Below are 27,415 nucleotides of genomic sequence, written 5' to 3'. Positions count from 1 at the left end.
TTGGCTTTCACAAGCAGCAGATGAGAAGCACAACGTGACAACGACTTGTTAAACAGATTGTCTCACAGCGTGAGCTTGTAGATCTTTACCGAAGAGATTTGGTGTAGAGGGAAAAACGGAGCGGACCAAGTATAGAGCCCTGTGGGACTCTGGCCAATGAAGTATATAGGGTTTAAGTGGTTGAAACCTTTTTATGTTGTGGCACCTGAAGGGGTCAGCCATCTAAAACAGTGCTTCTTCCGTTTGTGCAAACCGACTGAGGTCACCAAGATTCATTTCTAGAGTTTATTGACAAACCATGCGCATCATGACCATCCAGAGTTGGGACCAGGAGGCAGAGTTGCAACCTTACGTGCTTCTATGTTCTTGCACCACAACAACCATCCACCCAAAACCCCATGGAGACTGCTAGATTACACTCAAAGGTGATGGGGACAGCTGAGAGGAGGGCCGGCAGCGTCAGGGGTTACAGGTCCGGGGGAGGGCCTTAAAAGGTAATTCTTTGGCGTGCAGAACCTCATTATGGAATCATATCATGTCTTTGAGAGACACTGTCACAATCGAGACAAATACTACAACAGCGAAAGCCTAATTTCAAACACACATCAAGTGTCCCTTCAATCAGCATGCAATTCCATTTATCATTGGCAGCACGATCCATCATGCAGATTGAGTCATTGGCACGTCCCTACAAATTAACACAGAAACTCAATGGTCGCACTCAAAAGGATAAACAAACAGCAAAATAGACATCAAAGAATGCCCTCTTTTCTCAAAAAGGGGGTTTAGGTAAGGAAAAACTGAAAAATAAACTGGAGATGTCGCAAATGAAGAGAACAGCTACATCTGTCTCAGTGTTCGCTCTAATATTCAATACAATATTCATGGAAGACATTAGCAGGGCAAGTTCTTTTTCCTCCCTCATTTCACAGGGTTGGAAATTTCCTCCCCTGAAGCAGATTTACAGCAGTGCTGCCTAGTAGTGCCTACACACTGCCTACACAGTTTTACAAGATTCAGTATAAGCTCCTAGGTGTTTCAAACAGCTCAACTATAGTGTGAAATGTGCCAGAAAGACTGGTTTCTCTGGCAAGTAAGCACAATAACAAAGCTATCACAGCTGTGTGCCTCGCATTGTGGTTAGACCAAGGGCCCAGCATTGGCCTTTGAAATTGAGTCTATATATACAAGTGACAGTTCATATGAATGGCCTGTAGTTTCCCAGTTTTACCCTTGCTGGTGTCAGAAGGACTTTTTCTCAATGCAAGCGGATGGGTTTTTGACGAACTTTAGACTTGATTTTCTTACCTTAACAAAAATTGTCATAAATACTATATGCTTCCACTCGCTAGTTTAAAGTCTTCTTTCAATCATCATGATATGCGTTTTGGTAAATTATGGTCACATTTATTTTAAAATTGACGATAAAGTAGGGTATGCTCTAGGAGGGGCGGGATGATTTGATTGACAAGCTACACAACCAATGGCATTCATTCCCTGCCCCCGTTCTTGATTGACAACCTACCCAACCAATAGCATTCATTTCCGGTTGCATTAGCTATGACGCGTATGACACAATATAGAAAGATGGCGGATTTGAAATTCCTGAACAATCGCAACAATCATTTACGGTCTGTAGGAACGAATGGCGTCGCTTTGTTCATTCATTTTTACGGTCTATGGGTTAGACTGATGTTGTGTCGAGATGTGTTCCCCAGTCACAATGTGTACCCCTGGATAAGCTTATGCATTAGGTTAGAGATGGTTAAGTTTAGGTATGGGTTTGATGTGATTAAGTTCAAGGTAAAGATGTGGGAGGGAATTAGTTTTTTGTCCATAACAGTGGTGGATACACAGTGGTGGGAACAAAAGCCCACAACACTGGCAAAGAGGATCCCATAAGCAGTAGCTTTCTGTGGCATAGCTGTGGAGTGGAACAATCTAGCCTAAGGGTGCTAGAGAAGAAAATAGTCTATTTTCACCACCATGGTATGTAAATCAACTCATTTATATTATACAAACCCTCACGTGCACATCTATAGAAGAGAAACTGCCATTTTGCATGTTCATTTATAGTACCCTAGCAAAAAAACTCAGCTTGACTGTCCATAATTATTACTATTATTGCTGCTACAATGTCTGAGGAGAATCAAGAATGTTTATTGGTCACTAGTCATACAAAGCAGCGAAATGCAAGTGTGTGAGGTGAGGTCTGCAAAATACATCAACATAAAAATAACAATAATAGAAACTAAGAGAAGATCAAAAGAAGCCTTGTTGAGAGTTTCTATGGCAGCAGTAGCATTGTAACACAATAAAGGGGGGGGGGGGTTACATATACAGTAAATGTGCAAGTAAGGCTTAACCATTATGTGCAGCTACCCTGTGTATACTGTAAACATTAGCAGCGATAGCAACAGAGGAACGAGAACAAAAGAATTGTACTCTTACTGTATGTACCCGTACACAAGATATAACAATAAAGAAACCTTGAACCTTAAACAGCTATCAGCTTGCTAACAATGAGTACAGCCATTGGTGTATTATGGAATTTATATTCTGTCAGAAGAGAAGTTGTTCTCAAGTTCAGCTGTTGGTGAGACAAGACCACTGCAGTTATTTTATTTGAGAGCGCTGAGCTGAGCTTAGCCATAACACCTCTGCCTTGTAATAACACGTTCATCATTGTATTCATGGCACTGCACACCGAGTGCAGCCAAAGAAAAACGATGTGACTGACCTGGGAGGAGCAGCACATACTCGGTGGTTCTGTATAGCGGTACATCGGTATTCAGGGAGCATAAACATTTTTTGGGTTACTGGGGTTGAATTCCATTCCAGTTCTATATCAAACAGCGATATAATGTGGACAGACTGGAACAGAACCAGTGAGAACTGTACCTACCGAGTCCACAGTGCAGTCTGTCCCGGACAGGTCCAAGTGGACCAGGCAGTTGGGCTGGGCCAAGAACATGTACAAGTTCTGTTGAGGAGATAAGTGGAAAGGTAAAGAGTGACAATGCCAGTACTTTTATTTAAACAGTCACTCACAATGAGTGAGTGAGTGAGTGAGTGAGTGAGTGAGTGAGTGACTGAGTGACTGAGTGACTGAGGGCGTACGTGCATGAGTGAGTCAGTGAATACATACAGATTAGCAGTACAATACATGATCGCATGAAAAATAATTCATTAAGCAAGAAACTGATGAGTGCACAAGTGAATTAATGGAGGTTAATGAAGTAAACTGCTTTGCGCTTACGAGCTGCATGCTGCTTGTTCATGCATCTCTTTCAAGCGTATGTGACTCGCATACATCACTTGCATGTGAGTGTGTTCTAACAGTGCTGACCGTGGCTTCTTCTCCGGACAGTACCCCAGGGTTCTTGCTGAGGTCCAGGTGGATGAGAGAGTTGGAGTAGTCGTCACTGGAACACAGTGCCTGGGACAGAGACACCACGCCTGGAAGGGAGATAAGAGTAGGGGTGATAAATGGATGACAACACAAAGAAACAAGAGTACAGGAAGTGTGTGTGAGGCCAAATGATCACGTCAATGAAATCATCCCCCAACATTGTTTTAACGTCATCACCAACCACTGAACATAAAACAAGTTGACAAGACCACATCACTGTGAGCTCCTTTGAGAACATAATTATACAAAATTGAGAAAAGGAACTTATGAGCGTTTTGCCTGTGCACCCCAGCCCCTGTTTTCGGTTTATTCCGTCATCAAGAGGCCCAAATAACACAAAACTCATCGTCTCAAATCAGATCAGAACACGATTACACCCACAGAGCCCGATGGTGCATCCTCATTAAAACCTCCACCACGCAATTCGAAGGCACAAAGCACAGCAGGCTGCCGTGTGCCGAGAATTAAATATAGATGCACTAACAACGCTGAAGCAAGTTCAGCCGGTGCAATGATCCAGGGATGAGTTCGACGACAATATCCTCTCGCGCTTGCAAGACCCACAGCTTTTTTAAATATAAATAAGCACAGTTTCTCATTCATTAAAACACAGAGTTACTAAATATCCAAGTGTACTCTGGAGGGGGGGTTTATAGAGACATGTCTCTGAGCTATATTGCATAATTGAGGACACTGCTCTTCTGCAATACAGCATGGCTAATCTGTTGCTAAAATCTGTGTCGCATTTCTTTTTACGGATTTACACAATAATAATGAAATTCTATCACTTTAAATTTGCTGTGTAAGACAATCCATATATGAGCAATGGAATTGGACACCTGCATCAATTACTGCATAGGATTTTAATACAGAGGCAGAAGATTTTACCACAGTAGCAGAGGGTATCATGCATGAATTATCTGCATGCATTTGTGTATGTGCTTCTAATTCCATACTGTCAGTACTCTCAAAGGTTGTTGTACAGGCCTATAAGCACTGTAACTTTGTTAAGTACTCTAAAGTGTATATTATTACAATAAATGCACAAAATCTCTGACCGTCCGTCTGTAGTTCACATTCTTGAGAACTGTCCGTGCAACCAATTTCAAACTTGGCGTGCGTGTCGCCGACGACCAGAGGAAGTGGCGTGCCCGGCGTCGAGTCGGTCGGAGGGGCGGTTGTCCAGAACTGTGTACAAAATGCCCTCATTTAACTAGACAATTAAGTCACAGGTGCTCTTGAGAGTTTTCCTTTCAGTGCAGAACAAGGAGAGAAGAGGAACCAAAGCCAGCAACAGAGCTGAACGTTTGTATTTTCTTTTGTTTGTTACCAAGTTACCAGTTTAACTACCTCTTTAACTCATTCAGTGCCCAGCTTATTTATGGAATTTTGGCTCGAGTGCCACAGCCAAAATTCATTGTAAAAAAAAAAGTGCTTAGGAGCCAAGATACAGCCTTTTTCAGTAAGAAGTTAAACAAAGAGTGAATGGAGCAGCAGTAGATTTTTTTTGTTTTGTTTACGTCTTAGACGTCCAGTGGCACTGAATGAGTTAAGTTGTGTGTGTCACTGAACCCAAAGTAATTTACCAACATCTTTGTTATTTATATTTTGACTCATGTAAATGACAGACTAATGATTAGTATGGTTGGTTTGATTTCCCTTTGTCAATGTGGCAACCATGTGTTAAATATACAGTATTCTATGGTATTTTATTGTAGTTTGATGCTGATGCAATGTGGGTGATATATTATCCTGTTGCATTAATAGTGATAATTAATCATTAATAGTGATGCATGGTAATAATTTATTTTGTTGTGATTGATACATGTCAATATGAATATTTAAAGGCTGTTTATTGTGCATATTTAGAGCTATATTATGTATATGTTTGCTGTGTACATTGTAGTGAGTGTTATGAGCTTTGTGGAGTAGGATTGTTTCGCAGTCATGGGAGGAGTATTGTATTTGTTTTATTATTATTGTAGCCTACTAAATATTGAGTATCTCCTTTTGTCTCCCTCCCTCCTTAGAACCAGCACACATACACAACACAGACTCTTATTATTTGTCTCGCCAATGCCACACTATGCTGTTTAACTGTGCTGTGCTACCTTCAACAAAGACTTTGCTCTTGTGCAACAATCCATCCTGTCTCCCTGCGAATTCTTACCAATTCCCTGTGGCGAATACTGTTCTACCCTAATACAGTCCTTACCCTCTCAAACAGACAGGCTATTGGTCGAATCAGCAGTTTTTCTAAGTTTTTTAACTACAACCGACGGACGGACAGATGGACAGAGATTTTGTGCATTCATTGTAAGATTATTATTGTTTTAGCTGTTATGTTATCGTTATGTGTACAAAGCTGTACTCTGCACTAAAGTGTAACGTCATTAAAAAAAATATCGAAATGAATGCAAATTATGAGGAGATGAATTATACAATGCGAGTGTGTGTGTGTGTGTGTGTGTGTGTGTGTGTGTGTGTGTATGTGTGCGTGCGTGTTTGTGTGTTGACCTACCGGTATGCCTTCCTCTGACTGTGCAACTGTGTATTTTCTATGCGTGCGTGCATGTTCATTCATAGTCTTGACCACTAGGGGTCCCCTGTGTCCCAGGGGAGTAGAAGGCCTACCTTTGGAGGACAGGGAGGTCTTGGAGAGGTTGAGGAGGCGCAGACCCTTGTTGAGGCGACATACCTGCTGAATCAGGTTGGACACTCCTGACAGGAGGAAGAGATGGAGGAGGAAGGGGTTAATTCCAGCACTGGACAAATGCTTGCTAACACGCGTGTGTAACTTGCAAAAAAAGAACAAATGTGTGTGGCATAGCCATCAGAATACTGAATATTGAGCCACCTACGCATCATCATACCCATACGATATGCGAAGCCAAAATACACAGAGAAAAATCATGCCCACAACAATAGCCTGCCATCATGTTTGTGCTGAAAAAACCTAATGCTTCCCTTATTCTAATGTTCAGATATTATGATGCCTTTCTTTTAATACACAGAAAATGTATACCCCCCCTTTGTCGAAAATATCACGGCTGCAATCAGTTTCTGAGACAAAATGTAAGAGTTCATTCATACACTTGGAGCTAGTCATTAGTCAATTCTTACGGTTTGCCAGTGCCATCTGGCGCAAAGTACTTTTTTAAATGATCTTAATTCCCCCCAACCCACCCCCACCAACCTCACTCAATTACAACTTGATATCATGCTTGTTATCACACACAAAGATTTCAAACTTCCTCCATTTCTCATTAAATTGACTTGTCTCTTAAACACAGCACTTTCCCTGATGGCTGGAAAAGTGCCATTGTCACTGCTATTTTTAAATCTGGCGACCGCCACGACACCAAATAAAAAATGTCTGCTAAAAGCCACTCAACTCTGTAACCATTGACTGCATTTCATCAAATAGTCTTCTCATGTATGCAAATAATCTTGCTTTTAATTTGACAAGCACATAATTTGTCATTTCTAGTTGACATTGTGAGTGTGCTATGTGCTATTGTGTGTAACATTGTAATATGGGTCCTGAGAGTTTTGTTATAATAAACAATTATAGTGCATGAACCCTGGCGCCCCAGATGTCATAATAGGTGAACATTTGGCAAACATATGCATACATTAGGTGAATAGAAGAAGATCTACATGTCGCAAAGCAATGTGTAGTGAGCTTATTAGATCACATTATCTTTGGCAAAGAGATGTGGGGCAGAGGAAAACAATCAAGTGGTTAACCAGCCGAAGGGACTGTAACATTTATGGTATCTAACCATCTGTCTAAATAAAACACACATACACAAAAGTATACCATCTTTCCATACTGTATATGGACACACACACACACACACACACACACACACACACACACACACACACACACACACACACACACACACACACACACACACACACACACACACACACACACACACACACACACACACACACACACACACACACACACACACACACACAATAGTTGTAGCTGATGTGAGTAGGAATGACAGGTGTACAAGAGGCAGACAGGAACCTGCTAATGAGTGATGATGGCATGCATGTCACCTCCAATGACAAGCAATACATTCTGGGGCTTTTTGCAACTACCAGTGTGCAGACTTATTATACTTTGTTTGTCTAAGCACCTGGACCAACGGATGTGCGTGCACTACCTTTTCATACCTCTGACACAGGCACCACACACACAGACCTAAACACACATATGAGGGCAACAGGACATCCTCCTATATCCTCCTATAATTTCACAAACCTCTGTCTCTCTGTAGTAGTGTAGTGCGTGGTGTCATGGAAAGCTGCCCGGTTCTCCTCAGTGACTGGAGCAATTGCTCTGAATTTGCACACAGCCATTGACCATTACCATCTGAACTTAACTGCGAAGCCCGTTTCTCAATTTCATCAAATCTCAGCGTATTATTAGGGTTCATGTGTCAGACAATGGGAGATAATGTTGCCAGGTTTGTTTGTTGCCCGTGGAGAGGGGTGACCACGACGGGACCCACGCCGGGGAGGGGGGGGGGGGGGGGGGGGCGGCGCGCGAGGGGGGGGGGGGGGGACGCTCGCCAGGACCTGCAATAACCCCACGTTTGCAACTATTTTCGCCTGCGCCCTTCACCGGGTATGGTCTAGTGTTTCCAAACACACACACACACACACACACACAGCCACACATAGCAACCCCTCATACACACACTAGGGGTTTAATGGCACATAACAATTTTGGTCCGGTACGTATTTATGTTTTGACGCCACAGTTATTTTTTTCCTTTCTTTTTTTTTAACGGTACAGTGATTTATTATGATTTTTTTTTAAATACCGCTGCAAACCAAGTTCTCCAATAAATAAAACAGGAACAAAACAAATCATTTTCAAAATGGGTACAAAAAGCAGTGTAGAAGCTATTTCACTGTTCACCATTAAAGGCATTCTTCTTCTTCTTAGGCCTTTAAATTCCCTGAGGAACATAGGCCATTGATGAAACTCCTCCATCCCCTTCGGTCTTGTGCCCTCCGCTCCAGTTGTTGCCATGACAGCCCTTGCGCCTTCATCTCCTGCTCTGTGGTTCTTCTCCAGGTGGCTCTAGGCCTTCCTCTCTTCCTCTTGCCTTGCGGGTTCCATGTAAGCGCCTGTTTTGTAATTGATTTATTTTGTCTTCGCAGTGTGTGCCCTATCCAATTCCATTTCCTCCTCCCGATTTGCGTTCCTATTGTGTCCTGTCTAGTGAGGTCCCACAGGTTGACATTGGAGATGGTGTTGGGCCAGTATATTCCTAGGAGGCGTCGGAGGCAGCGGTTGAGGAATGTCTGTATTTTGTTGAGTATGGTGGTTGTTATCTTCCAGGTTTCTGAACTGTAGAGTAGGGTGGATTTGACGTTTGAGTTGAAGATTTGCAGTTTGGTCTTGCGTGAAATGTCTTTTGCTTTCCAGATTTTATTTAATATGTTGAATGTGGTCCTGGCTTTGCCTATTCTAGCACTGACATCCTCATCCGTTCCTCCGTCCACCGCGATTATGCTTCCTAAGTATGTAAAACTGGTTACCTCCTCTAGCTGCTTTTGGTCCATGATTATTGGGGTGTTGTTCTTATTGTTGAGCCGTATTACCTTAGTTTTTGATGAGTTGATTTTAAGCCCAAGTGAAGCAGCTGCTGTCTCTAGTTTGCCTGATTTTTCCTGCATCTGTTGGTGTGTGTGTGCTAGGAGTGCTAAATCATCAGCAAAATCCAGGTCTTCCAACTGTTCGGTCAGGCTCCACTGCAAGCCAGTTCGGCTATTGTTCGTTGCTTTTATCATGATCCAGTCAATACAGAGGAGGAACAGGAAGGGCGAGAGCATGCATCCCTGCCTCACCCCAGTCAGGACCTCAAAGGCCTCTGATAGGCATCCCTCATGGAGGACACGACACTGCATCCCTTGGTAGGTGTTCTTAATAATGCTAATCAACTTTGGGGGAATGCCATAGTGCGCCATCAGTCTCCACAGCATCTCCCGATCCACACTGTCGAAAGCCTTTTCAAAATCTATGAAATTGACATAGACAGGAGAGTTCCATTCAATCGATTGTTCGATGATAACCCTGAGTGTGGCTATCTGATCTGCACAGGATCTATTATTCCTGAAGCCAGCCTGGTTTTCCCTCAGTTTCCCATCGACTGCCTTTTGAAGCCTCTCAAGTAGGATGCGGTTGAGCACCTTCCCTGGTGTTGAAAGCAGCATTATACCTCTGTAGTTCTTACACTCCCTGAGGTCTCCTTTCTTGGGGATCTTAACAATGATGCCATCTCTCCAATCTGATGGGACATTTTCTTCCTCCCAGATGGTTTGCATGAGCTGGTAAAGCATGTTGGTGGAGGTTTCGATGTCTGCCTTGAGGGCTTCGGCTGGGATCTCGTCTGGCCCCTCTGCCTTGCCTCCTCTGAGGGCCTTGATGGCCTTCTTGATTTCTGTTTTGGTGGGAGGGTTGCAGTTTATCTCCAACAGGTTTGTGGCTGGTGGGATCTCTGCTGTCTGTTGGGGGGGCTCTCTGTTGAGCAGTGTTCTAAAGTGTTCTGTCCACCTCTTTAGTTGGTCTTCCTTAGTTGTGAGTAGTGTACCCTGTGTGTTTTTAATGTGCGCTTGTGTCTGTTGAAACTTGCCTATGAGTTTTTTTGTAGTCATGTAAAGTTCTTTAAGGTTGTTTTTTCCTGCTGCCTCCTCTGCTTGTTGTGCCAGATCCTCTATGTACTTCTTTTTATCCCTTTTGACACTTTTCTTCACGTCTTTGTTTACTGCTTCATATTCTTTTTGTGCTTTGGCCTTTGTTGCTCTGGTTTTACTTCTGTTTAGTACCTCCTTTTTCCCCCTTCTCTCACCCACTTTCTTGTATGTCTCCATGGAAAGCCACGGTTTGTTGTTTACCTTCTTTCTCCCTACCACTTCTTCACATGTCTCTTTCCATATAGTTTTCAGACTAGCCCATTTATCCTCCAGTGATCTAGGGGTTTCTTGGTTTTGTAGACCTTGTAGTGCTTGGAACCGGTTGTGTAGTGTGACTTGGTACAGTTCTGATGTGCCTATATCCTGAAATTGCTGAATGTTGAATTTGACTCTACCTTCTCTATGTGTTGTGCGTTTTAATTTTAGCTGGATTTTTGCTGTAACTAGATGATGGTCAGATCCAGCGTCAGCTCCCCTTTTCACTCTGACATCCAGCAATGAGCGCCTAAACTTTTGGCTAATGCAGATGTGGTCAATCTGGTTTTCTGTTACATGGTCAGCAGACACCCAGGTTGCTTTATGGACATCCTTGTGTTGGAAAATTGACCCACCAATGACCAAGCTGTTGTCTGCACAAGCCGCTGCAAATCTTTCTCCGTTTTCGTTCATGGTTCCTAGTCCCTGTCTTCCCATGTTCAGTTCAAAGCCATTGTTGTTTCCTCCTATCTTTGCGTTCATGTCTCCCATCAGAATCATGATGTCTTTTCCTTTTTTGGTCTCAAGTATGTGGTATAGTTGGTTGTAGAAGTGTTCCTTGATTTCATCGTCTGCGTCGTTTGTGGGAGCGTAGCATTGTACTACCTGGAGGTTTATTTTCTTATGTGTAGTTTGGAATTTGGCTGTAATAATCCGTGAGTTGACGGGTTCCCAGCTGATGAGGGCCCTCTGTGCTTCTGTGGAAAGCATGAACGCAACTCCCTCTGTATGTGGTGCCGAGTCGTCTGGGTGTCCAGAGTACAGTATGGATTCTCCGCTTGCCAACTTGACCTGCCCTGACTGGAGCCATCTGGTTTCACACAGACCAAGGAGAGATAGTCTGTACCTCTTCATCTCCTCCGCTATTATAGCCGTCTTTCCGGCTGCGTACATAGTTCTCACGTTCCATGTAGCAATGTTGGTGGGTCGTCTAGGGGTCAGAAACTTCGGACGCACTGTCTCCTTGCGGTTTTCCATGTACGTCGTCATGTTCTCTTCGGTGAGGGACACTGAAGAGGCTTCCTTTCCAAGACGTTGGGGTTTTAAGTTTTTCATCAATGTTTCTGTAGCATAAGAGTTTTTTTACAAGTTCGGGTTGCTAGCCCAAAGCCCAACCTTCCACCAGTTATGGCTTCTGGAGTTTTGGAGTTGGTTTGTTAGTCCCCTCCCCCTAACCTAAAGTCTTCCAGGCAATGGATTACAGACTCATACCACGTGAGACCAGACAGGTTTAGGGTCGTGTACAAGCTGTCCCGGCACGTCAAGCCCAACCAACTCCTGCTACTGTGTAATGAAAGCTGCGGCTAAGGCAAGCATTTCATACCAGCAGCGCGAGACAGCACATTAAAGGCATTGGGGTGAGAAAAACATGGGCTCCTCTCCCCCAACACACACGTGGAGTGGTGTTGTGAATGGGTATGGTAATCCAGCTTAATATGTTGGTGTGGAAAGTCTGTATTTTAGTTCTGCATCCCCCCCAAAGATAATTCTGGGCACTCATTCAGTACAAAACTGTCCGTTTTGGACGGTGTCCAAAGTTAAATTCTGTTCATTAACCATTTTCAGAGATTAGCGCTGCTTATCAATGTCAGTCGTAGGACAGTTGACCAATCACAAAAGAGAAAGGGCAGGACCTGTGTCTATAGCGTTATATTATACACAAATTATACCATCAGCAGTTCTCAAAATCCAAAGCCATGGCAATAATAATTGTATCCACGTCTGAAGTTAGGAAATAATTAATTAAATAGATTTCCATTCTAAATGAAAAATATAGGCCTTCCTACAGTCAGTGTAGGCAGAAGAGCATGCTGTCACAGCAACGTCCTGCATCACACTCATACAGTTAAACACATTCACACCTGAGAACTATGTCATTAACACATTGACTGCCTAGATCGAGTTATCTCGATATTAAGAATCCAGCGCTTGACTGCCTAGATCGAGTTAACTCGATATTAGGTCTTTTCATTGGTATAAGGTAGATTGCAATCTTCCACAACCTGTGTATTAATATTAAGCTTCTACGACAAAAGAAAAGTCACATGATCGCAAAAGTCACATGATCTGAGCAAAACACTACAAATCCGGGTGCAGAACAACAGTCCCTGTGGCATTCTAAACAAACAGTGAGCAGAGACGGACGGACAGAGAAATAGAGTGAGAGAGAGCGAGAGACAGCGACTGAGAGACAGAGAAAGAGCAAGCGATCGTTAGTTAGTTAGTTAGTTTGGTAAAGTTAGGAGAGGTGCAAGATATATATATATAGGTGAGAGTAAGACGTTTATATAGTATAGTAGTACATAGATATATAGGTGAGAGTTAGGTGTACATATTTATAGGTGGGAGTCGGACTCGGGAGTATAGTTTTTAGGCGAGATGCGAAGAAAAAGCAAGGCCAAATGGCCTCGGAGAGACCCGACCCAAAGAACTATTTTGGAGACAATGTCCTTCACTGCTCCCCCGGGACCCCCATCACCACCGGGACCACCATCACGACCTGTGGAGGAACCACCACGACCTGAGAAGAAGCCGTCGGCGGTGGCGTCTTTCACCGCTCCCCCGCGACCACCTTCGCCACTAGCTGGGGGCTCCAAGGAGGTGAAGCAGGCGGCGTCTCTCACTACCCCCGAGGGATCTGTTGACGTGAAGCCATCTCTATCGGTGAAAGATACCTATGTCTTCACGTCAGCAGAACCCTCGTGGCAACCACCTCCGCCGCGACCACCTCCGCCATTGGAGGGATCCGAGGAGGCGAAGACTGCTCCCCAGGGATCTGAGGAGACATCGGTGTCTTCGACCGTCCCCCGGCGCGGGCGGCAACGACCACGGAGGCCTAAGAAGCAACCACCCCCCCCACCACCTCCCCCACCACCTGCGGAGGTATCTGAGCCTGAGGAGGACACGAACCCACCGGTACCAGACCCCGATCCCGGGCACCGATTGCGTCGTAGCAAAAGACCGACTCCGAGGACCGTGTCATATCGCCCAGAACCAGACACTACTGACGGTGAAGAGAGCTCCGATTCGGATTGTTCTGGCAGCTGGGAGCCAAGCGAGCCAAGCCCAAGGAAACATTGTCTGGATCCGTTTACCAGTGGTAAGAATATCCTATATATATATATATCTTTTTTTTTATCATATTTTACCTTTTGGTTGTACTCTGAAAATAGCAGATCTACAAGCTCACAACGCCTCGCGCTGCGACGCGTTGTGAGATTGTAAATCGGCTATGTTTTACCTGATATTTGTATAAAGTCTGTGGGGCACTACTTACTTATATCAACATATAAAATGGCACCAAACCATTCAATCGCATCACAACGTAGTGCTTTTATCTTGTTATGATCATTGAATGGTGCCATTTTATATTTTGATGAATTGAATACCTATGAATGGTTTCATCCTTTTTAGACAAATTGTTTGACTGGGCCTCTAACAACTGGAGGTGTGTGTAACACCTTATTTATATATGGACAATGTAGAAGCCCGGTGTGGATTTCTAGGATATTGCACTCTGGGTCAGCCAGTTATAAAATATGTATTTATTTTATTCTGTATCTATTTATATGCATGTGATTTATTTGAATATGTTGACGATGTAGCCTATGAATTTGTTGACTTGTAGATCTGGGGTTTTTTTTTGGGGGGGGGGGGGGTGGCATACTTCAAAGGGAAGAGGTCATGTCATGTCATGACAACAAATGTTTTGATTTTGTTGGGGGTCGACATGAGGCCATGTCAACAAAGTCTTTTGTAGTGTTGTGGGTCACATGAGGACATGTCAACAATGATTTTCAAATCCCTTTGATGGCTTTAGTTTTTGGGGTGGAGGCCAGGTGCACCGAGGCCCCCACCATCATAATAAATTTCATCAAAGGTCCCCTTATGTCCACAACATCAACAGTGTTTGATCTTGTTTACTTTCAGACGACGAAGATGAGTCTGATGAAGCAATGGCGTCGTCATCTCATCATAGGCCTACACAGTCTGCTAGGAATGGTAAGTCTGTTTCAAACATTTTCATTAGACAGTTGGTTTTTATAGATGCCATTTTCTTCATCACGTGTCCATTTGGTTCCATTTGTACACATCGTACTGTAATGGTAGCCTTGCCTAACCAGGCTACTGTATTTGGTCATTTAGGGCTAAACTCTGTTTGTGTTTGACACAGTGTCATACATATAAGCTGGTCATACAATATAGACAAACACATACAGAGCCAGCCCTGGCTAAAAACCACACTCTGCAATGATACATGTCATTCATTCTAAGTTGCACAAAGTAATGCACCACCACCAGTGAATATAATTGTATATCTTATTTACCAAACTATTTTATGTTTTACTGTGATTTCAGACATGATGGATGTCGAGGAAGCAGGACCATCATGTTCAACCGCAGTACCAAGTGTCCGCCGTGAAAGAGGTGAGACAGTTTTCACAGCTGTACCACACAACAGGATTTTGACAGTACATCATACAACAAACACATACAGAGCCAGCCCATGTCATTCATGACATGATACATGTCATTCATTCTAAAGTTGCCATGCTGGCAGTGAATATAATTGTATATCTTATTTACCAAACTATTTTATGTTTTACTATGATTTCAGGCATGATGGATGTGGAGGAAACGGGACCATCACCTTCAACCGCAGTACCACGTGACGGGCGTAAAAGAGGTGAGACAGTTTTCACAGCTGTACCACACAACATGATTTTGACAGTACATTTTGATTCAGTTTTAGTCATAGTCTGTTGAATACAATTCCACATAGTGTCATAATCTGGACATACAATATAGACAAACACATACAGAGCCAGCCCTCGCTAAAACCCCACTCTGCAATGATAAATGTCACAAAATCATGTACCACAACAACATGATTTTGACAGTACATTTTGATTCAGTTTTAGTCATAGTCTGTTGAATAAAAGTCCATTTAGTTTTAGTCATATTTTCATATAAATCAACACTGCCACACAAACAAAAAAGATGTATTTTATGGTAATTGTGTATTTCTGTAATTCACAGGACATGGTGGGAGGCCGTCAGCTGTAGAGCCTGTGTGGAAGGACACAGATTGGGAACCTAGGGAGGACATCCCTTTCACTGCTAGTCCGGGTCCTAGAAATGCTGCGGCGGAGCTACATTCCACCATGCCTGTAGACTTTCTTTCACTTTTCCTCACTGATGAGCTGCTAGGGATGATAGTAGAGCAGACCAACCACTATGCTGACGTGTTCATCCAGGCCAGGAGTGAAGAAGAAGTGGCGCAGCATCCACAAAGCAGGGTGAAGGACTGGAAAGCGGTTTCAGTGGGGGAGCTGAAAAACTTTTTGGCCCTGTTGTTCCTCACTGGCCTTGTTCGAAAGCCTGTACTAGAGTACTATTGGTCGACCGATGACCCTGTACTCACTTCGTTCTTCGGCAAAAAGATGCCACGCAACAGGTTCCAGATCATCTGGCGGTTTCTCCACTTCACCAACAATGAGGCTGACGCTGACGCTCACGCCGCCGCCGCTGCCGCCGCCGAAGCTGCTGGTGAGGTTGCTGTTGTCGACAGGCTTTGTAAAATCAACCCGGTCTTGCTGTACCTGACAGACAAATTCAAGCAGATGTTTGTTCCAGGTCGTAACATCAGCATCGATGAGGGGATGCTTTTGTGGAGGGGACGCCTATCCTTCAGAGTGTACAACCCAATGAAGCCCACCAAGTATGGAATAAAGTCCTACATTCTGTGCGATTCTGGAACGGGGTACTGCTACTCAATGAAGCCATATTCTGGACAGTACTCTTCCCTACCAGACACAGTCATCTTTCTGTTGCAGGGTCTTACAGGGTACGGGTTTTCGTTGTTCATGGACAACTATTATAACTCCGTGAAGCTGTATGAACTCCTCCTTGAGAAGAACACCCATGCCTGTGGTACCATGAGGCTAAAAAGAGGAGAACCACAAGCCATGAGGGATGTGACGATGTCCAGCCTGAAAGTGGGACAACGTAAGATGCTTCACAATGGCAAAGTGATGTTATTGGCCTGGCGAGACAAACGCATCGTTCGATTGATCACAACCCAGCACAAGGATGAGATGGGCACCCAGATGGTGAGGCAGAAAAAACACAGCGACAAAGTGCCACAGGAGAAGCCAGTTTGTGTCCTTGAATACAACAAGAGTATGAATGCAGTTGACCGACTAGACCAAAACCTAAGCTATTATCCCTTCATCAGGAAGACAGCCAAGTGGAGCAGCAAGTTTGTGGTCTATTTATTCCAAATCGCAATGTACAACGCATTCGTACTCTACAAGACAAGGAATCCAGGTGGCGACTGTAAGTGCATGTATGACTTCATCCTCAGCGTTGTCAAGTCTTGGACCGCTGTGAGACATGCCCCTGTCCCAGCAGACCCGCCTGTCCCCCCCCCGGCCGCCTGTCAGCAGCAACCTCACCAGCAGCAACCTCACCAGCAGCAGCCTCACCAGCAGCCTCATCCTGCCCGCCCCTGCCGTCCCCCGGCCTCTCCGCCCCCCCCTGCCCCCCCCCTGCGTCCTTATGCACCAAGAAGTCGCGAACCTTGTGACCGATTGAGTGGCGATATGAAAGTCCATGAGCTTGTCTATTGTCCCCCCACTGCCAAAAACAAGCACCCAACAAAATGGTGCAGAGTTTGCACCAGGAGGGGAGGGCGGAGTGAGACAAGGTATCAGTGCAAAAGCTGTTTGGTACCCCTCCATGTTATTGATTGCTACCTTGATTACCATACTAAGGAGAAGTATTATTGAATCATTTTGATTGTATTTGTTTGTTTTATTTTCATTTTGTATTTATTTTGACTTTGATTTATTATGCTCTGAGCCAGCCAACAGTTGGCAGTGAATGTGCTGCTAATGTTTCTCACTGCCCCAAGGGATCTGAGTGCGTGATGCCATCTTTGTCGGTGAAAGACATCTATGCCATCACGTCCTCAGACCCTCACGGGGACCACCTCCGCCCTGAGCGATTGATTACCATACTAAGGAGAAGTATTATTGAATCATTTTGATTGTATTTGTTTGTTTTATTTTCATTTTGTATTTATTTTGACTTTGATTTATTATGCTCTGAGCCAGCCAACAGTTGGCAGTGAATGTGCTGCTAATGTTTCTCACTGCCCCAAGGGATCTGAGTGCGTGATGCCATCTTTGTCGGTGAAAGACATCTATGCCATCACGTCCTCAGACCCTCACGGGGACCACCTCCACCCTGAGCGATCTGAGGAGACATTGATGTGCTGGCCAGCAAAACACACAATGATGATATATTGTATTTTTTGTATGTTTTTTGTATGTTGTACTTTGTATGTTGTACTCCACTTGAAAGACATATAAAGTGTTCAAATGTGTCTGCCTGAGTCGTTTCAAACTTTTTCTGTAGACTGTTGGTTTTATATCATAGATATACAATTGCAATTGTCTTGTGTGCACAAATGGAACCAGTGAAATCAGTATCCTAATCTGAAGAAAACCTGGACATAGAATATAGACAGACACATACATAGCTAGCCCTATTTGACCATTACTGTCAACCCTACGGGTCCATTTAGTTCCATTTGCACACAATCAAGAGTTATGGGGGACTGATATTCAGTAATTGGGTTCTGTAGACTGTTGGTTTTATATCATAGATATACAATTGAAAACTAGCAGGTCTTGTGTGCACAAATGGAACCAGTGAAATCAGTATCCTAATCTGAAGAAAACCTGGACATAGAATATAGAAAGACACATACATAGCTAGCCCTATTTGACCATTACTGTCAACCCTATGGGTCCATTTAGTTCCATTTGCACACAATCAAGAGTTATGGGGGACTGATATTCAGTAATTGGGTGTTGTGATAAAAATAAGGCTGTATATAAAACTGTTTCACTATCTAAAAAGTCAAACATTTTCTGATTTTGCTTGGTTTTATGTCATAGATGCTATCTGGATCTCAGTGCTTGTCTGCATGGCATTCACAGAAAATAATTCCTCCTCACTTACCTTGCATACAGTCTATATGTCTATATGGTTTCTATCAGGGGGCATCAATATGTCTGTATTGGATGGATGGATGTGTCACAATGTAGGGATTTATTTTGACCACCAGAGGGGGACAGTGCAAAATCTCTCCCTGTGTGTGCGTGTGTGTGTGTGTGTGTGTGTGTGTGTGTGTGTGAAATTATAATGGTGTGTAAAACAAACTCAAACAATTGGCACAGATAATGCCAAGTCTTGACACACACACACACACACACACACACACACACACACACACACACACACACACACACACACACACACACACACACACACACACACACACACACACACACACACACACACACACACACACACACACACACACACACACACTTCTTTTGATCTTATAACTTTGAAAAGAAAAACGTTGAAATGAGCTTGAGATTTGTTTATCAACAAGACACATGTTGATAAACGTTGATGTGAAAAAGCTATATAAAAGTATATTCAAAAGCACTTTCTCAGTGTTGTTAGTTTGAAAACAACAACTGTGCAGATGTCTGATGTCAGTAATGTGTCACTGAAGGTGAAAATATAAGGGTCTAATCACTGTTCTGCCTGAGAGAGAATGTTTCACAAAAGCCTCATTATCTCAGCTTCTAGATCCAGATAGCTGATTTTGGTGAAACCAAGCTATATTCAACTGCCAATAGCTAAAGAACAGAACATGCTAGGAACTCACTTTTTTTCCTGGCGAAAGTAGAGATTCTGATCTTTGTTTTGAGGTATTCCATGTGTTCATAGTCCTAGCACAAAATGTTCTGTGGGCCTAGATAGACTGGCCAGAAAGCTCAAAAATGGCTGGCACAGGCAGCTATGGCTGGTGTTTTAACTCTGGCAGTCAATGTGTTAACATAAACATGTCTGTTTTTATGTACATTTACAGAGGCGTTCACGTAGGGAAGAGCCTGTCAACGCCGATCATGTAGAACAGGGGTTTTCAACTGATTTTGACCCAGGGACCACCATCCTGACTAAGAGCAACCTGGGGACCACCACTATTGTAACATCAATATATTTGAATATGATGGAATATGATTAAGGATTACTGTGATTATGGTAAGCTCACATTTCATATCACACACACACACCATACAGTAAGAACTTATAGTAAGAAAGAAAAAAAAAGTTTAAAAAGAAAAGGTTTTATTTTATTTTTTATGCATGGCCAGGGACCACCTGCAATACCTCCAAGACCACTGGTTGAAAACCCCTGATGTAGAAGAATCTTCAAATATTATTATCATATAATAAACTGCCATTTCAACCTAGTTTGGTAAACACATCGCCTACACACTGGTGTGAGATTCAAGCAAAAGACAGAGAGAACATCACACTTGCTTTGGCAATGTAAACGTACATTATGCAGAGAGAGAGAGAGAGAGAGAGAGACAGAGAGACAGAGAGACAGAGAGAGAGAGAGAGAGAGAGAGAGAGAGAGAGAGAGAGAGAGAGAGAGAGAGAGCCTTGAGAATAAAGTGTGAGAGAGAGGTCATATGTCTGCAGGCTAATACTGCAATGTAATAAATACATTAATGTATGTTGGTTTGAAGTGATAATCCTATATACTAGAGTATAGCAGTGGTGGCCATTTTGTTTACCAGCTCTGGTTCCACAGATAGAAAGCCCATCCATGCAGCCCATAGAGATTTCCGAAAATATTTATATTAATTATTTTAAGCCTGGAGCCGAGCCACCCAGGCTCCTGGTGAATCATGACCATTTGATTCTGTGTCAAAAAATATTTGAAAAACGAAGAAAAGGCAACGTTATAAGTTGTAACTCACGCATCCACTCAGAGAATTCTTCATGTGTGCCCTTGAACACACACACACACACTTACTGCACTTAACACACCCATGCACTCATCTCACTACGTGGCTTCATACAAATACATAACATGGCTTCATAAAATGTGGCTAATGTGGCTTCATAAAAATCTCATACATAATGTTTTGCTGATGCTTTGATTTTACCGTGTACAGCACTTTGGTCAATCTCGATTGTTTTAAAAGTGCTCTATAAATAAAGCTTGATTTGATTTGATTCAAAGAATTTTTTCTTTCGCCGAGTTCTTTGGATGAGTGATGGTAGTGATTCTCAAAGAAAGGTGATACTATTGCCACAGTGGTTGTCATTATATGCTTTTCAACTATAGGTCTAATAAGGTGTAATAGACTTCAATTTCTGGCCAGCCTGGACCAAGAGGTCATGATGACCACATTGAGACAAACAGGAGTTTAAAAGAAATGGGATCAAATGCCTGAACATTTCTGTGCAATTCAATGCTGCGGCAATCCAGTAAGTGGAATAGAAGCAATGCTCTATAAACGATCATTTCATCTGTTGTTCACAATCTGACATGTATTCGCTCCTGCATGTTTGTGTTTCTCTATAATGGAAGCCCATTGTTTTCGCATTAATAGAAAATTAAATACAACATTTGAAATCTTGTTAGGCACTGGTAGGCGGGTTTCTGAACTGTCCACAGCCCTTCTCTGAGACACAAAATAGACAAAAGTGAATAGACAAAAATGGTACCTTATTAAAATTAGTGAGGACCAATTATATGAAGCTAGGTTGAAAATGGGTGAAGTGATCCTGTAAGGATTTTAGTCTGTCTGTGCACTAGCACCACCCTGCCCATCTTTCTACCTCTCTCTCTCTCTCTCTGGCTCTGGCTCTCTCTCTCATTGAACCATGAGAGAAAGAGCAGCAAGTAAACTGTACTGAAACATACTGTATGTACTGATAAGCCAAAACACTGCTGATGCAGAGATGGACTCTGAGGGTTATGAAAAATAACAACAGCAATTGTGACAAGAAGACAGAGTGAGAAAGAGTGAGTGAAAATGAATCGCTCTCTCTCTGTGTGTGTGTGTGTGTGTGTGTGTGTGTGTGTGTGTGTGTGTGTGTGTGTGTGTGTGTGTGTGTGTGTGTGTGTGTGTGTGTGTGTGTGTGTGTGTGTGTGTGCGCGCGCGTCTGAAAGGGAGAGAGAAGGGACAGGGAGCGAGGGTTGGTGTGAGAGCGTGCCAGAGAAAAAGAAAGATTGATTTTGAATCCTGTATGAGACAGCAAAAAATAAAAACAGATACACAGAAGAGAGCGAGAGAGAGAGAGAGAGAGAGAGCGCGCATCAAAGATTGATGGGGATTAGAATGAAACAGAGGAAGAAAGGGGGACAAAGGGAGATAAGAGAGAGGAGAAAACAGAGGGCAAGGGCGGAGCCGTGCCAACGGGCTGGCGAGAGGAAGTGATTTGGAATACTTGCGGGAGCCAATACAACCTCTGAGCAGAGAGAGAGAGCTGAGAGAGGTGGTTGGGAGGAGAGAGAGACAACAATTCGATACACCCTGTGAGGCGGACGGAAGGGAGAGACGATAGGGACTGAGAAAAAGTACAGAGAAAGCGAAAGAAAAGTGGACAGAGAGACACTGTTTATATACTTTGTCGTACGACAGTGGCGCGCACCAAAGATCGAGTAGCTCTCAGCGCGTCGCACTGCGGCGCTAGTAGATCAGCTTCTGTACTGTAGCCAGTGGTGGAAAAAGCACTCAAATGTTTAACTTAAGTAAAAGTATTACAAGTTTTCAAATGAATAGAAATCTTTTGAAAATAGCCGATCTACAAGCTCTCAATGCGTCACATCGCGACACATTGTGAGCTTGTAGATCGGCTATTTTCAAATGGCCAAAATATATATAGGGCTGAAGTTGTTAATGTATGTTTTGTAATAATAATCAACAACGTTTTTCAGCAATCTACAAATAAACTAGTAACTAAAATGTTCAAATAATTGTAGTGGAGTAAAAGTAGTAGTATTGGGAATTGGTAATACTCTAGTAGATGGGTATATCGGATATAGTAGATTTCAGTGTGTGCCACCGTCGTACAACAAAGTATGGTTCAGGCAGGAAAGTGTGTCGAGGCCACGCTGCGCGCACCTTGGTTGTCCAGTGTGTTGTGTGCCAGGTTGAGGGAGTGAATCACAGAGGCCGGGTTCTCCGACAGCGCCGACGCCATCTTCTGAGGGAAGTCTCTGGAGACCCGCACGAAGATACAGAGATATGGAAAAAAATTACTTCAAAGTTTAAATAAAAAACAGCACCAACACAACAAAACAAAAACAAGTTTTCCCCTTAATCGCTCAAATCGGCTCCGTCATTATGTTAAATCGCTACGCCCCCGAGGTGAGTAATTCATATCAATTCATTACCGAATACGTACGCCATGGCGATGCTGCATAATAATAGCTGGCAATGTAATAAAAGGTGAAAAGTTACAGTATGTGAGGAAAAGCTCAAACTGTATCATTAACGTGGGTTATTGGGGAAAGAGGGGAAAAAGGCTGGCTATATGATATAGTGTACTGTACAGCATTGGTGATTAGTGATAAAACACCTGAGGTTAAAAGAGAGGTGACGTAGCATGTAAGGCAAGTGGAGGCATGAGAGGAAGAGGGGTTATCTTGCTGAGGGACACTTCGACATATACAATGGGCAAGCCAAAGGTCGATCCGGTGAACTTCCGATTCCCAGACGGCCTGTCTACCCACTCGGCTACGGCCGCCCGGAGAGGAGAGGAAAAGGAACATTAAAAATGACAGGTTAAAAGGCAGTACAGACAATGACGAAGCAACGGGAAATTAGATGGGAAGTGTGGTGGGCCAGGTGCTCAGTGACAGTCCCATATCTGTCTGCCGACTAATAATAGTTCGACAGCCGTGTCTCCTGTCAAAGTCTCCTTCTGGTGAGACATCCAGCGCTACTTTCCTGCTCATTCCTTGCCAAGTCCCCCGGCAGAACAGTGTCACCGGAAAATGCCTCAAATCTACACGTTGAGCAATGGCAGAAAGTGACGAGCAGAGAGAGAGGGGTTAGTCTGGCAGGAGACGAGAAGAACACCTACGATTTGAGGCCGGCGTTCTCCAGAGTGAGCTCCTCCAGGCTGTTGGATTTGCTGACCGTGTGAAGGACTTGCTCCACCACCTCCGAGCCCTACAGATGGAAAAGCAAACAACGTTTTTCATCGAGTGCTGATTGGTCGAGGTTTAAGATCGTAAGCCAGAAATAGCCGATTGTGAGCGTGTGCAGCTTCTATTTTCGGTGCACCGTATAAATTCGGCATTAGCCATGGCCAGATTGGCCACAGGCATGCTATACACACGCTCTCTTATCCATTGTTTGGGTGCAAAAAAAGTGAATTACTTGAAAGGACTTTTCCAAACTTCTCACATAATGGACTTCTCACAATTACAAACTTGAAAGTAGCCCTTGGTACTTTATTGTCTCTCAGAATTGCATTAATCTATAGAGAGACTATTTTTTTCATACAGAATTCCCATCTGCCTGACAGCACTTAGTATATTACACATATAATACAAGATTAAATCAGTTTTTTGGAGAGGGATGCAGTGCAGTCAGTCAAACCACTGCACAAACAACTGCCAACACAAATACATAATAATAATAATAATGTAATTAGACAGCCGACAGGCAGGCAGAACAACAAGAGAACCCAGAGAGGAGAGCGAGTGGTACTGAGCGATAAGTGTGCCAAGTCAAGCTCATATACAGCAGGCTTGTGTTAAGGCTATGATAGATAGAAAGTGTCAATGGCAATCGCGTCAATGATGCGCTTCACGTGAGGCCACGTGTTCATATCTAATGTAGGAGAATTTGAAGCATCTCTATCTCTATATTCGGCTAGTTTCCTGTCATATGGAACAAGGTACTTTTGTACCATATTTTGTTAATGAGTTTCTCCTCATCCATATCTTTGTGGTTTAAAGTGCTGACGTCAGCAGCTCGTGCATGCAATTGAGGACGGGATTACTGTAGTTTCACAGACAAACAATGTTTCAGGATCTGTGCAGACCATCTATTTAATTGAAAAACAAACACGAATGAACAGTTACACAAGGGAAAAAACAAACATACACACAGTACACAGTACATTACAAGTTTGAATCAATAAGTCAAGTCCTGGATGCCATGTACTGTACAGTACACGTGTTTTGGTGAATCTGTGCCCGGCACCAAGACTCAAAAATAGAAGCGAGCTCTGAAAGACATGTCAACAGGTTTTGACATGCCCGCTTGACGCCTACGGTTTGACTACAGCCGTTAGGAAACAATGTGTGTTTCTCGAAACGAGAATCCGACGCTTTCTATCTGCCAGAACGCTGAAGTCGGGCTTTATTATACACTTCAAGGACACAAAACCTGATTTTATTTGTTTGTTATTCGGGTTCAGGTTAAAAACTACAGCAGTGTAAGAACATGGCCGGCTAGTAAGCAACACAGCTACAGCTAATCAAATTAATGATGGGTGTATTTAAGTGTGCCCAGAGCCATGGGTGTGCAAATGTGCAAAGCATAGACAATAGTTATTACATTATTGTCAATGCACATTGACATACCTAATTCTAATACACCCATTATTAAGCCATTAAAACCGGGAAAGAATCTGTGGTGCCATTTTAGTTTTTTGCCTCAGGCCTCGGGTCTTAATGGGTTAAGTTTTAAATCTGAACTGAAAAACAAACCATAAATAATGGATAAAATCAGCCTAGGGTTTCATCCCCCTTTAAGCCCTATTTTATACTTTGACTATTCGAAAATAGCCAATCTGCAAGCTCACAACGCTAATCACAACACGTAGTTGTTGAAAATTGTGTGGGGGAAAAGTTGGGGGGAAAAAAGTTGAAATAGTTACTATGCGCATGTCTTTGCAGTAGAGCTTGGTGAACCAAGTGTTGTACGCCATCGACGCCACGATCACTGCCAAGTCCCTGGAATTAAAAAACACACGCAAACACCCGGAACACACACACACACACACACACACACACACACACACACAAGAGCGACAGACAAAATTAAAAACCGCTAAATTGGCCACCTCCATCTGCTCCAAGGCACTGGATGTCACTGATCCATAAATTCACATTATGGTCACTGCTAGCCCACCACCCCACCGCCCCCCTTCCTGCGAGAGTAGTTCATCATAGTGACAGAGAGAACACTATGGAGAGAGAGAGAGAGCTCCTTTCAAAATAAATAAATAAACATGACTGATATTGTAGCTCGCTCCCTGCAGGGGGGCGGGGGCAGGAAGAGGAGGAGAAGTGAATGAAAAATAGAAGGGAGGAAGGAAGGGAAGAAGGAGAGAGTGTGGGATACAGGCAGATAGCGAGAGATACAGAGTGTGTGTGTGTGTGTGTGTGTGTGTGTGTGTGTGTGTGTGTGTGTGTGTGTGTGTGTGTGTGTGTGTGTGTGTGTGTGTGTGTGTGTGTGAGTGTTTATGTGAACATAAATAAATATTTTTTATGTGTGTGTACGGCCACTAGTTAGAGAGCAAATAAAAAGACAGGGAGAGCAAGAGATACAGAGAAAGTGATAGAGCGAGAGAGAGAAACACACTTAGAGAGAAGAGTGAATGTATAGATTGATGACTGGGTCAGTGGATTATTCAATAAAGCCTCAGTTTGATCCTGGCTACAGACCTCAAACACTGCTCAACTCCTATGCTACAAACTGAGCCCATTAGCAGTGCGCGTGTGTGTGTGTGTGTGTGTGGTGTTCAATTCCTCCATGGTTTCTCCACACACACACACACACACACACACACACACACACACACACACACACACACACACACACACACACACACACACACACACACACACACACACACACACACACACACACACACACACACACACACACACACACACACACACACACACACACACACACACACAGTCTCTCCACAGTAGCAGGCAGATACTTTACCCCTGCACCATCCAGACATCCCTGAAATTGAGCATTCTTGGGTCCATTTTTATACAGTACGTAGATTAAAAAGTTAAATCAACACAGCATTTTTCTGCGTGTACAAAGTGGTGGTGGGGAGTCAGAGAGAGACAGAAGGAGATAGAGAATAAACTGAAAGAGAAAAGGGAGGGAGGACAGAGAGAGGAAAAAAATAGATTTTGAGATAAGGGGAATAATACAGGGGAGACTTTTCCAATTCTCCAAGGTCCAAATAAAGCCACAGTGCTGCTCCACCTGGTCCAGTATGTACAGCATCATCTGATAAAAAAAAGCTGTGACACAGAGAGATGGATCGAGAGACACACAGAGAGCAGAGAGAGAGAGACCTATTATCAAAATGTTTTTTTTTATGTTTTCAACTATCCAACTATCTATTATTTTTGCACAACACCCAACTGTGTCTTGATTCGTGTTTATGCCATTATAGTTACAATTATTGCATTGAAAACACAATTATGTCAAATAGTCTTCGGTGCAAAAGGAGCCTGCTAAATTCATTTACTACATAGATGATAAATAATGACAGACATTACGAGAGAGGCGGTGAAAACACAGTGAATCACGTAAAACACACAGAAAGAGAGCAAGAGAGAGACAAGAGCAATAGACTGTAATACAAGGTTTGACTCAGATGGGGGAGGGCAATATAGTCAGTCACTACATTACATCTCAGTTGAGTGACGTGGCTGCAGGCTGTGTTCCCATGTCACTACTGACACACAATGTTCCAGATCCCAGCACCCTGACTAACACTATGTAGATCAGCAATCTTTGGTGCAGGCTTTACTCCAAGCTCACAACTTGTCACAGCGCGACACGTTGTGAGCTTGTAGATCAGTTTGAAGATCGGATGTGTGAGTGTCTAGTTAAATCCATTATAACAGTCTCTCTTCTTTTTGATATTATCTCCCTCTCACTGCAAAAACATATGCAGGGAAAGAATCTCTCTAATTTCACAAACGTGCACACACAAATATTTTGACCTTCTACACAAAATGTGTCCATCCCTCCCGCCCCTGCATAAAAAGCCACAGCTGGCTGACACTATAGGTTGCAGAGAGAAGTGTGTGTGTGTGTGTGTGTGTGTGTGTGTGTGTGTGTGTGTGTGTGTGTG

The 27,415-nt window shown here is 43.3% G+C and overlaps 1 protein-coding gene across 1 annotated transcript in view; it reads right to left on the bottom strand.

Moving 5' to 3' along the window:
* Positions 1-27,415, bottom strand: part of carmil3 (capping protein regulator and myosin 1 linker 3) — a gene marked incomplete at its 3' end in the record, with an annotated part of 107,701 nt that overhangs the window by 48,859 nt on the left and 31,427 nt on the right. The window contains exons 9-14 of the mRNA XM_084056917.1: positions 25,181-25,256; positions 23,372-23,460; positions 22,408-22,502; positions 6,047-6,133; positions 3,350-3,459; positions 2,906-2,983 (exon numbers count right to left, since the gene is read on the bottom strand). Of these exons, the coding sequence (XP_083913043.1) occupies positions 2,906-2,983; positions 3,350-3,459; positions 6,047-6,133; positions 22,408-22,502; positions 23,372-23,460; positions 25,181-25,256 (535 nt within the window). The remainder of the gene's footprint in view (positions 1-2,905; positions 2,984-3,349; positions 3,460-6,046; positions 6,134-22,407; positions 22,503-23,371; positions 23,461-25,180; positions 25,257-27,415) is intronic.

Source organism: Gymnoscopelus microlampas (genome assembly GCF_963454915.1).
Source record: "Gymnoscopelus microlampas genome assembly, chromosome: 5".
NCBI classification, from domain to species: domain Eukaryota; kingdom Metazoa; phylum Chordata; class Actinopteri; order Myctophiformes; family Myctophidae; genus Gymnoscopelus; species Gymnoscopelus microlampas.
This window is presented reverse-complemented; position numbering and strand designations above follow the sequence as displayed.